The sequence below is a fragment of the Sarcophilus harrisii genome, chromosome 1 (genome assembly GCF_902635505.1).
Source record: "Sarcophilus harrisii chromosome 1, mSarHar1.11, whole genome shotgun sequence".
Lineage (NCBI taxonomy): Eukaryota > Metazoa > Chordata > Mammalia > Dasyuromorphia > Dasyuridae > Sarcophilus > Sarcophilus harrisii.
Genome location: NC_045426.1, coordinates 402,529,264 through 402,542,423, shown reverse-complemented (window position 1 = coordinate 402,542,423; position 13,160 = coordinate 402,529,264). Strand labels below are relative to the sequence as shown.

Here is a 13,160-nt window from a genome sequence, read left to right as displayed (position 1 = left end):
CTTGGACAGATTCAGGTATAGTGTAATTTAGAAGGACCTGTATGCTTTGGTCCTTGGGGTCACAAAGAGTCTGATATGACTGAATGACTAAATAAAAAAAATTCTGACAATTTCAGTATCTCTCCCTTTTCCTTTTCCCTTTCACTCTTCCTGTCCCTCTCTCTCTATTTTTTCTTTGTCTCTTCTCTTTCACTCTCTGTCTCTGTCTCTGTGTCTTTCTCTCTCTCTGTCTCTCACTCTGGTGTGTCTTTGTCTTTTTTATGTCTCCCACTCAAGCTTTCTCTTTCTCTCCTTCTCTGCCTGCACTTCCCTCTTTTTCTCTCCCTTTTTTTCCCTCCATTACTTTTGCTCTCCTACCTAGTCTCTCATTTTCTCTCTGTCTTTTTTCCCCAGTCATCTATTTATTGAACTACAGTCCCACATTACTAACTGCTTCCAGGAGATATCAAATTATATATTCTGTAGGTATCTCAAACACAACAGATTCAAAATAAAATGTATTAACCTTCTCCTTAAATACTTTCCCCTCAAACTTCCTAAGACTTATCAGTGCAGCACCATCCTTGCAATCATTCATGCCCACAAACTCAGTGTCATATGTAAATCATTAATCTCATTCAATTCATATATTCAATTTAGTAGCAAATCTTGTCATTTCTTCCTTCACAACATCTTTCCTATATACCTCTTTTTCATCTCAATTTGGTATCTCATCACACCTCTTCTGGATGACTGTAATGCCTTTCAAAATGACTTCTGCCTAAATACTTTTCTTACTCCAATCTATTCTCCACTCAGCTGCCAAAATGATTTTTTTAAAATGTAGGTTTGTACTAAATTACTTGCTCTCTAGGGATGGAGGAAGATGGGGAGGGAGGGAGAAAAATTTGGGACACAAGGTTTTACAAGTGTGACTATTGAAAATTATCTTTGCATGTTTGAAAAATGATAACTACGCTGTTCCTTCACATCTCCTCTTGGATTCTTTCAAGACTCAGTTAAATTCTCATTTTCTGCACCAGATCTTTGTCATTTCTGGCTTCTTGTGTCTTGCACTCTCAGGTTCCTTTACATTTACTCTGCTCATATTTTATATATACTTATTCATTTACATGTTCTTTCTTTAATTAGAATGTAAACTCTTTGAGGGCAAGGATTGTTTTGTCTTTCTTTGAGTGGCCAGGTTTTAGATGAGTATCTGGCACATCAGGAAGTGTTTGATAAAATGATGTTTGACTGAATAGACTTAATATATGACATTGAAAATTTAAAGGAGGTTTAAAAATTAGATGTAGTAGACATATTATTTTAAATTTCCAGACAAGATTGCTTAGTGAAGTAATCTCATAGAAAAACAGATAAGACAATAGGATTAATAGAACCAATTGATACAACAAAGATTAATTTCATTTTGCAAGTGTCCTTCAGAATTTGTTGTGATCAATTTTAACTTATAGTTTGGGGATTTTGGAAAAATAGAAATTTTCCTCATTGTCCTTGAAATGAACTTTATTTAAGGGGATTTATATTAATAATAAAGTTAATAGGAAACACATAAATGGTTCTATATATGTTAAATGTGTTTGTAAATTTTCTAAAATCATATGATTTATATTCTACCAAGAAACACATAGAGCAACAATGTTTTCAAATGTTTAAGATATACCATTAAAATTGGGTGAAATCAAGATTATTATGAGAATTGGACAACTATAATTCTGCCCAAGGTTGCCCTATTTAAAGAGTGCTTAAAACATTTATATTACACATGGTATTGGTGATGGAACAGAGTTTGGTGAATCTATTGCAAAATCATTCCTCAATTCCTAGGTATGGGAGGTATGGAAAAAATGGATATTTTCTTCTTTTTAGTCTGTATGTGGCTTATACTATCTTAAATCAAAGATTTATACTTCTTTTAAACTGAATTTGAATGGAAAAATATAGAGGAATTGAATTAAAATCTGTTGTTCAGGACTTTAAAAAATGTACTTTCATCTGTGTGAGTGTACTCCTCAGCAATACAAATAGCAACCTTTCTACCCCATTAGTCTATTTATGTTCTTTATGAGTTAACAAGACCAAAAATAAATCAAAGCCAACATTCTGGTGATTAACGGTATGTAGCTAGGCTGATTCTCTGACAATAGCTATATATTCAATAGATTAACTGAAATATGTCAACTATAATATCATCATCATCATCATTAATTTCTGATCTGAAATTAGAAGCAATTCCAGCTAATAGAACCTACCAGTGGTTGGGCACTACTGGCACAGTTTTCAAGATCCCAAATCTTCTTTGAAATGATGCGCTTCAATGATAAGAATCTTACGACTGATGAAGACTAAGTATATATCAAAAATTCATTACTTTCTGGAAGAAAATTATGCAAAATTAGGATGATCATCAATGGAACTGAAAGTACCATTGAGAAAGTTATTGTTTCAGTGGCACATGCTCTCTCTCTCTCTCTCTCTCTCTCTCTCTCTCTCTCTCTCTCTCTTTCTTTTTCTCTCTGTCTCTCTTGCTATCTCTTTCTTCCCTTCTCTTTTCCCTCCATTTCCTACACACACACAGAGTGTAATTTTATTTTGCTTCTATGACTCAGTAGAAACTTTTATAATACATGGAAATGAATTGTCTGAATTATTAAGGAGACCTTTGAAATTGCTGATGAAAATTGGTTTGGTGAATGAGAAGGCAGAAGGACAGGGTTGTAGGGAAGACTCTGAAAATAACAGGTTTTACTTTTATAATGAAAAAGATTAGCAATGACCCCTCATTTGACTGTAGAACTCTCATTAAATATTACAGACCATGTATAAGTGAGGCCAGCCCTAAGCAAAAGTCAGATTTAAATCCATGGAAGGTTGAAAATGTATTAGTTGGAAAGAAAAAGAGAGAAATTATAGAACACTTTGGTATGAACAACCTTAGTAATAATCTCCATAAAGTAATAAGTAGATCTGAATGCTTTGCACAAATCAGGTGAGTCCATGGACAAAACTGTGTTTTGTTATGCATTAATGGCTTTGATATATGTGTGGGAACATTTAAAGTGAATATTTTACTATATAAAATTAATTGCCTCCTTTTACCCCCCACTTCCACCCTGGAAGACTTCACTTCATTCTGCTGATTTTTTTTTCCTGATGAAACCATTTTATCTCTCTTTAAAATATATTTCAGAACATATAAAAATATTTCTTCACTCTATTAAGTTTAGTTTTAAATTTCATGGATTCTTATTATTTGAAATATTTTTTTATTTTTAATTTTTTTTAAGGTTCAAGAGATCCTCGCATGTATTCATGTCCCATTTACAAGAAGCCAATCCGGACAGATTTGAACTACATTGCAGCAGTAGACCTTAGAACTGTCCAGCCTCCAGAGCACTGGATACTTCGGGGTGTGGCTCTTCTTTGTGATGTCAAATAATTTTCAATCATGGAGTTAACACTCTTCCCACTAAAGTACCTGGAGAAAACAGCAACATTATATGACAAATTATCAGAACAATGATTTGTCTATACATTTTGTAACATATAAATCAAATGGCTGCAAATTAATGAAGTCTTCGCTCTCCTCAGCTACATCAGTACATTTGATCCTGTTCACTAGTAGTGACAAATTATTGTTTCATTCAAAGGTTATTCAATGATGTAAGGAGAAGTAAATGATTAATGATAAATACAGCCCACTTTCTAATAACTTGCTGTCCCCAAATCCATTATAAAAGAAGCATTTATTGGCTTCATACTGTTTAACTGAAGCTTAAATATGTGAAGTAGTCAATGATTCTCTTTATGTATTTAGAACTTTTCCCCTATTAATATAATTCCCCTATTAATTCCCCTAATAAAACATTAATAATTGGTTAATGTGAACCACAGGGTCTGAGGTTTCATGGGAAATGTATGCTACTTTTGCTTTTGCTTTCTTTACTTTTATGTCAAGAGATTTAATTCAAGGATTTGAAATACTAAATTGAAGAAATTTTTGTTTTAAAATATGGGTTAGGGAAAGTGGGACATAAAAGGCAGTTCCAGTGTGGTATAATGGAATAAGATTTAGGGTAAAGGGAAGTAAGTTTAACAATTCTACCGCTTATTAGCTGTGTAGGCAAGTTATTTAATCTCTGAAATTCATTTTCCCTATATGGAATAAAAGAATAATATTTACACCATCTACTTTACAAGATTATTGTGAGAAAAGCACTTTGTAAAAAATCACATTACAAATGTTTTTTCTCTCCACCCCCTGAAGGCAATTGGGGTTAAGTGAGTTGCCCAGGGTCACACAGCCAGGAAATGTTAAGTGTCTTAGACCAAATTTGAACTCAGGTCCCCCTGACTTCAGGGCTGGTGCTCTATCCACTGCTCTACTTAGTTGCCCCAAATGTAGTTTTTTATTTATTTATTTTTTTTTTTACATCAAGTAAAATTATACATATATGATCATTGGTAATCAAAGCAATTTTGAGTCAAATACTTCACCAATTTAAACTGCAATGAAAATATCACCATATTTTTTAAATTTTAAAATGTTTATTTCTTTACTACTTTTAAAATAATTCCTTTTTCTTTATGATTTTGTCATTCTTTTCCTTCAGGCTCCATTAATTAGAAATATTTTGCCTAAAATATATTGATATCTGATATTTACATAGTTCTTTTAATTTTACTGTATATTTTATACAAATCAACTCATTTGATCTTCATAACTCTGTGAGGTAATGCTAGTATGCATTGTTCTTTAAAAAATAAATGAGGAGACTGAAACTAAGGAATTAAAGGGACTTACTCATGATGCAGTATCTGAGAAAGGCTTTGAACCCTGATCTCCTTTTACCTCAATTTCTCTTCTCTTTACACTATATGATATAATCTTTTTTGTCAATGCTACTTTAGAGCTTTAGTTCATAATTGTTGGCTAAGATTTAGTTTATGCATTTCCCTATAGTTTAAAAATGTCATATTTTGAGTACTGAGCAAGGAGTTACCATTTCCGTGATAATGGATTAGTATGTGTGTGTGTGTGTGTGTGTGTGTGTGTGTGTGTGTGTGTATGTAAACGTATACAGTTCTTTCTGATGATTGTGGGTGAGAGTAGCTGCATATCATTTAATATGATAGGAGATAGGGTCATGGGGGTATTACTTGCACATAAACACTAGAGTGACACTTTTATTTGAACACATTTCTTTTACATTAAGTTGATTTTTGAAAATATATAACTATCTTGTCATAAATGAACAAAATTATAAAAATACAATAAATGATTATTTAAAAAAAATGTTTGCTGATTGGTTGGACTAGAATTGATATTAAGCATGATATATTTGTAATAATAGGGCCTCAGATGAATTTTGACATCATGAATATTAGGTTAAAAATCATAGCACTTGCAATAGTTTTATCACATATAGGTTACCGATAGATATAGAATATAAGGGATATTCATAGAGTTATCATCTAGCTCTAAGGATGCACAAAATATTTATGTATAATAATCATTATAGGTAGTTCAGATTTTTAAAGCATTCATTAAATTAATCAAAATTTCTTATATTCCATTGCCTTTATTTTTAAAGTGGCATCCTTAGTCTCATCTATCTTATCACTGACTAAGACTTAGCTGATGGCAAAAAATAAAATCCTTTCTTAGGATTTGTAGAAATTCTCATGCCTCAAAACTCCATTCAAAAATTTGGCAAAACCACATTCTACTTCTAAACATTCTAGTTGAAGGAATCAATCTCTAATCTCACTGAAAATGATGCTCCAGTTCTCTCATTTTTAAGGTTCTAAGATCATTTATATGTTCCCATCTCAGATGATCAGGTAGTTATTGTCATTATTAGTTCAAAAAATCGCCTATTATTTTATTCACTTATTAGAAATCACTTACATCTGATTAGTACTTAATGGTATACAAAGAACTTTTCTCACAATAATGCTGTAAGGTAGGTGGTGAAGTATTAAGCCAGTCAAATCATATCCTTTCCCCAGAGGGAAGAAGGGGACCATTATGAAACAGCTAAAGTGACTGATTAGTGCATAAAAGCAGCCCCTGACACCAAAAGTATTCTATTAACTTTTTTGTCTTTATCAAACATACTCAGGATTGATATATTTAAAAGTGGTTAGGATCTGCTTACTTTATACTTTTTTACATTCATTCTACTCTTTTCTACATTTGAATTTCATCTACCAGAGTCAAAGTCATAAAGCATAGAATTTTCTTCTGGCATCATTTCTTTCTCTCTATTTTGAACCAGCCTTCCCTGCATGGGTGTGAACACAATAGATTTTTCACATTATGACACTTTCACTTTCTACCTATTTTAAAATTCTTTTTATAAGGCTTTTGTTTTCTGGATGGAACAGATATGAAACAAAGAGGGTTAATGGCTCATTTTATCAGGTATCACCATAATCCCCACTACATATTAAGGATTTTAACTTCTGTTATCTACCTTATTATAAAAACCCACAGATATTAGCTTTCCTGAACCACTCACAATCAGCTTGCATCACTTTGGAGAAGGACCAATTACTATTGAATACCGAAATACTGCTTCATCTCTTAGAATCAGTTGGGTATAAGGCTGCTTCTATACTTTGAAATCTAATTGCAGGTAGTAAGAGGAAATATCTTTTTGATTCCTTTACAGATGAAGAAACTGAGGTTCTTAGTAGTTATAATATTTGTACCTTGGTTATCTGATTATTTAAGGTCTACTTGAGGCAAAATTTTTAATCAGGTCACTTGAGTCAAAGTCCATCTCTATGTAAAACCCCACATTGCCTCTATCATAAACAGAGCATGGATACTCAATCCTTAAAAGGATTAATGCAATAATTTCCTATTCAACCTTAGCTACTTATAATCTTCAAAAATATCAATTTAACTTATTTCCAAGCTTCCTGTTATCCTGTAACTTACTGGTACTCACTGAAATACCCTCTATTCTGGTAATTGTGATTTCATGCTATTCCTTATACAATTTTTCAAGACTCTAATTTTGCCCCTGCTTTCATTTGTTCTCTAATTCAATCCATTCTTTACATGGCTGCTAAAATGATTATTTTAAAGTACAGCCCTGACTACATAACTTCTCCATGTATTTCAGTGGCTCTCCTGTTGCCTTTAGAAGAAAATATAAACTCTTGCATTTATCATTAAAGGTTGTTCATAATTTGGCTCTCACCTATTTTTACCAAACAGTTCAAATTACTCTTGCTAACATGCAATGCATTCTGGCCCACCTGGAGTGGTCTATGTTTATGGTATACAATCAACATCTCATCTCTTGACTCAATAATATTGCAAAAGATTGGACCCCATTCCTGAAATACTGTCTTTCCTCATCTCACCATTTCATTTCATCCTTATTGGTCTTCTGTTTCCATCAGGCACTGAACCACACACACATATGCATACTCCAAAATAAAGCAAAACTATTTATGTTGTTTTAGTACACCAATTTCATTTTCCAAAGGTGTTGTGGTATATTCAATAATACATTCTAAAGTATCACATTTATATCAATGTAAGTTAATTATATTATTAAATTTGTACATGTCTAACATGCAACCAAAATTACTAGAATAAATACTAAAATCTTCTGGACTGGTCTCTTTTCTTTAAAGATTCTTGTTAATTAATACCAAAGTAGAACTGTCACACTGGTGGTTTCTTTTTATTTTAAATTTATTTGCAAAACCTTACACTTATTTCTTAAATCATAAGATCATAGATTTAGAGTTATAAGGGAACTCAGAACTCTAACTCTCATTTTATAGATGAGGAAACTCAATGGGAATCACTTGGCCAAGGCCAAACATGTGGCAGTGGTAGAGCTCAAATTTGAACATATGTCCTACTTCAAATTTAGTGTTGGTACAATTCCAGTATACTGTTTTTCTTTCAAAATTATACGGTACAAATTTTAAAATGAAACAATAGAAGATTGTTAAAACTGAGATTGACAAATTCTAACTTAAAAGAACTTTTGATTTGGAGGGGGTAATAAAGGTCTTTAAAAATAGAGGATATATTCATGATATAAGAGTTCTGTTTTTCCCTTAGCTATTGAACAATCTGTTTTATGTATCTAATATTTTTCTCCCAGTTCTTGAAAATTCATTTTTTATTTATCTGATTTATTGGTAGTATTGGGCATTGTTAGCACAATATGATGATGCTTCTTAAATTTGAATAAAATGATGCATTTGAATTTATTCTTTGGTTTTCAAAAATTAATTGTCTGAACTAATTGACAATCAAATATACAAACATGAGTATTTGTGAAAAGACAGGAAATTGCCATCTCCAGGCATTAAACTAATCTATGAATATTTGTTAGCAGTGACGTGAGTATGTTCCTTGCTTCTCTCTTGTATGTATAACAAGTAAGTATTTACAGGGATCTTGGTACACAAAAGAGCAAAAGAGAGATTTCCAGTATATTTTTAATATTCAAAGGTAGGATTTTGATAAGCATCAGTAGTACTGAGAATGCTGCTTTACTCATTTTAAGAGTAAGCTTTATGCTATATTTTCAGCAAAATGAATCCTAGCAGGCTCCAGAGCAGAACAGGCAGTTGTTTAATCTACCACTTGTGAGGCTGTCCAGGAACTTTCCACTTGCCTGGGAAGCTTATTTGGGCAGCCAGGTGGATAGTAATTATACACATAATCTTCTCTTCCTTCACTTGCATAAAGAGGATATGAAAATGTGAGTAGTTGGTATGGTGGGAAGCTAAGGAGTAAAAGGAAGCTGTCTAAGTGTAGTGAGAATGAGTGATAAGAAAAAGCTGATGCTGACAGACTGAGATTTCTGCTTTCAGGCTCCCATTAGAATTCACTTATTAGGGAGTGTCCTGGTGGATCAAGGCAGATTCAATGAAAAACCTTGCTGCATAAGAATTTGAAATTGGAAAAAAGAGCAATAGTTTTGTACTTTAAAAATATCATTATATGTATTTTTGTACTGGAGTTCAAGATTATCATTTCATGATACAGGAATGAAATATTCTTATGATCCAACATAATAACTCCTGTGGCTAAACCAAATTAATCTGAGATTTTGTAAATGCTTTGCCTTGTCCCTAAAGAGGGCCAAAATCTATAAAATTGTCTTCTGGCTCTGGTTAATGAATCATCTTCCTTAGAGTACTTTTACTCTCTTCTCTGATATAAACCCTCTACTTAGTTTCTCCAAGGTTCTGGATTTATATTCAAGCTTAATTGTTTCTGAGGTTGTACTTTATGGTAGTTGGCCTATGCAGCCAAAGCATAGAATATTGCCCCTCTTTTCATCTGCATACCAGATGACATTTTTCACTTTGCCAGGTGTTATTGCAGGTTGTGTGTTCATTGATTATGACTACAACTAAGAAATATTGTGCAAAGGGAGACTTTGCCCTGGCTTCTTTTAATATTTGATGGTTACAGTAATACATTTCCTCATTTATTTCTTCACCTGGACTAATAAAGAGCATGCACATCAAATACAACCACCACAAATAGATGGGCTTGGAAAGCCAATTAAAGTACTCCTCAATGTAGGGGGCAAGAATCATTTATAATAAGGTTGCAGTACAGAGTTCATTTGGGGGATCTAAGAACGAAGGAAGATTAAATATGAAGAAAAGCAGGAAATAGTCTACCTGGGAAGGCACAGATTTAGAAGATACTTAGAAATTTTTTTAAATGCTCTGCTTGGGTTAGTTTTGAACATTTCTCTTTACTGCTGAGGCTAGTTTTTAATTCACTCTGTTGAGCTTCATCTCTCTCAGTGCAGTCAGCTGTGATGTACCCATTTATAATTTATTTATGCAAATACTTAAAGCAAATCCCCTGAGATCCGAAGAAAACACTTTAGCATATTTCATCATTTGAAAAATGATCATTGCATGTGCCAAATGCTACATTTTAACCATTCTAGCAAAATATGAAAAAAAGTTTCCCCCCTCTTGGGACTCTAATGAATTGCTAACATTTTCTATCTCTGGTTACTTCATACCCATTGATCCTTCCCTCAAGGATTTCTAAGTAGTTTTAATGAATATCTTTTAAAATGATGATGGCTACAATTTGGGTTACCTTTGCCCAGGAAAAATGGGCAATTTTTATTATTTTGGTTATAAATTTTTATTTTATTTTATTATTTTGGTTATAAAAGCCACTTAGAAATTTACTAGAACTAGGAGAATATAGATAAAGGAACTTTGTGGATTGTCATTTGTGGTTTGATTCCCATCTCATACTTAGTTTCTCTTTTTAATTCAATTCAATAAAGATTTATTAAGTGCCTAGGATGTGCCAGGTACTTTGCTAAACCTTGGGGTTATAACAAGAGGCAAAAGACAGTCCCTGTCCTCAAGTAGCTTCTTGTTTTTATGCTCACAAAATTTAATAACAGACTTCTAAGTCATCAAAGTAGAGCATATGAATTTACCACAATAAATTGGTTTAAAGTCAGGAGATTTAGAATTATGCTTGTGTAGAATATAGAGTCTGAACAAACTCTCTCCTCTACTCTCCCCTCCCCTCCCCTCTCTTCCCCTCCCCTCCCCTCTTCTCCTCTCCTCTCTCTCTTTTCTTCTCTCTTTCTCTCTCCCACTCTCTCTCTTTCTCTCTTCCACTCTTCTTCTTTCTCTCTCCTGCTCTCTCTCCTTCTCTCTCTCTCTTTTTCTCTCCCGCTTTCTCTCCTCTCTCCTTCTTTCTCTCTTCTTCTTCTTCTTCTTCTTCTTCTTCTTCTTCTTCTTCTTCTTCTTCTTCTTCTTCTTCTTCTTCTTCTTCTTCTTCTTCTTCTTCTTCTTCTTCTTCTTCTTCTTCTTCTTCTTCTTCTTCTTCTTCTTCTTCTTCTTCTTCTTCTTCTTCTTCTTCTTCTTCTTCTTCTTCTTCTTCTTCTTCTTCTTCTTCTTCTTCTTCTTCTTCTTCTTCTTCTTCTTCTCCTTCTCTTCTCCTCCTTCTCCTCCTTCTCCTCCTCCTCCTCCTCCTCCTCCTCCTCCTCCTCCTCCTCCTCCTCCTCCTCCTCCTCCTCCTCCCTCCTCCTCCTCCTCTCCTCCTCCTCCTCCTCCTCCTTCTCTCTCTCTCTTCTCTCTCTCTCTCTCTCTCTCTCTCTCTCTCTCTCTCTCCTCTCTCTCCTTCCTCTGTTGCATCTGTCTCTCTCTGTGTTTCTCTGTGTGTCTCTCTCCGTCTCTCACAGATGTAGTTCAATTTATTCCTTGTTTATTAAAAAAAAATCTATCTAGTTGCCACAGCAGCTGCATGAGTCCTGTGGACAGACACATGAGGATGTCTTTACAAGGTGGTCAGTAAATTCCTGATATGTACCTTAGTGAACACAGTCTCCTTCCAAAGGTCTGGGATTAGATAGATATATATTTTGGAGATAACATCAAAAGCAGCATTAGCAAAGTAGCCCAGAGTGGCAGGACAGCCTCGTACAGAAGTGTAGCAGTCATGAATTTCAGTTATCATCAGTAGCTTCTTAGGCACAGGAGCTGAGACAATGCTGGTACCACCAGGGGTGGGGATGAGGTGCACCAGAACTGGTCCACAAAGCCCAGTGGCCTTGCAGGGTACTGTGTGGGGCTTGTTTCACCAGTAGTCATGTCTCCCAGGAACAATGAACAGTTTGGCCAGAATGATGGCACCATGAACAACTCTGGCCACTTCCTTGAAGCATTTGACACCTGGGCCAACATGCCATTGTAGTCACAACTACAGGCCACAAAAGCCTTGAACATGGTCTATTGGCCAGCTCTAGTTTGTTTCTGCACAGCATGATCTTCAGAAACTCATCTTTCAATGAAATTGTCAAGAAGTCTATGATCTCATATTCCTTGATAGGAAAATATAAAAAGAAAGATCTCTTCTAAAGATTTGATTTTCATGTCCTTGATTAGCTGGCCTAGCTTAGTGACAGGAAACACTTCTTGTCTTTGGCCTTTTCTACCCAGGCCCTGTGGCCACATCCCTATTCTCCAACACAACCCTGGCTTGTGACCTCTGTCCACACTGCTGAAACTATCATGGAAGCCACTCTGCCCTCCAACTCTGAGACCTCCTACTCCTCCCACAGCACCAGTGTTGTCCGCCATTTGGTGTTCCCTAGAAGTAGAAACCATACCTCTCTTTTTTTTTATTTTTTATTTAATAGCCTTTTATTTACAGGTTATATGTATGGGTAACTTTACAGCATTAACAATTGCCAAACCTCTTGTTCCAATTTTTCACCTCTTACCCCCTACCCTCTCCCCCAGATGGCAGGATGACCAGTAGATAAAACCATACCTCTCTTAACCTCATTTTTTTTATCTTTAAAATGAGGGGGAAGTCAATGAAGTGATCTTTTACATTCCTCCTAGATCTCAATAGATTATCTTCTGTAGTGACTTATTCAAGAATTTGTTGAGTTAAGTCATGTCTAGTTCTTAGTGACTGAATTCTGGTATTTTTTTGGCAAAGCTACTGGAGTGGTTTTCTACTTTTTTCCTCAGGCTCATTTGACAGATGAGAAACTGAGGCAAACAGTGTGAAATAATGTATCCAGAATCATACAGCTAGTAAGTGTCTAAGGCTGTATTTAAGCTGATGAAGATGAATCTACCTAAAATTAAGCCTAGTGTCCTATGTACTACACTACCTAGCTGTCTTTATTCAAGAATAAAAACCACCATTTTGTTTAAGGGGAATATGAACATTTTCCCCACTAATCATTTTGTAGGGAGAAAATTACAATTTTTTTTAACAAAGCAAATAGATCACATTTATACTCCTTGAAATAATTGTGTTAAGAAACTGGAAACTGAATGGATGCCCATAAGTTGGAGAATGGCTAAATAAATTATGGTATATGAATGTTATGAAATATTATTGTTCGGTAAGAAATGACCAAAAGGATGATTTCAGAGAGGCCTGGAGAGACTCACATGAACTGATGCTGAGTGAAATGAGCAAACCAGGAGATCATTGTACACAGCAACAAGACTATATGATGATCAATTCAGATGGATGAGGCTCTCTTCAACAATGAGATGATTAAAACTAGTTCTAATTATTTGGGTGATGAAAAGAGTCACCTACACTCAGAGAGAGGACTCTGGGAGTTGAGTGTGTTTCACAAAATAGCATTTTC

At 34.4% G+C, this 13,160-nt stretch overlaps 1 protein-coding gene and 1 pseudogene across 1 annotated transcript in view; one reads left to right on the top strand and one right to left on the bottom strand.

Moving 5' to 3' along the window:
* DNAH5 (dynein axonemal heavy chain 5) overlaps positions 1 to 4,306 on the top strand; it is a gene marked incomplete at its 5' end in the record, with an annotated part of 276,873 nt that extends 272,567 nt beyond the window's left edge. Inside the window, one exon of the mRNA XM_031946282.1 lies at positions 3,291 to 4,306. Within this exon, the coding sequence (XP_031802142.1) occupies positions 3,291 to 3,442 (152 nt within the window). The remainder of the gene's footprint in view (positions 1 to 3,290) is intronic.
* Positions 4,307 to 11,263: 6,957 nt separating this feature from the next.
* Positions 11,264 to 11,973, bottom strand: LOC100927135 (annotated as a pseudogene).
* Between the last annotated feature and the right edge of the window lie 1,187 nt (positions 11,974 to 13,160).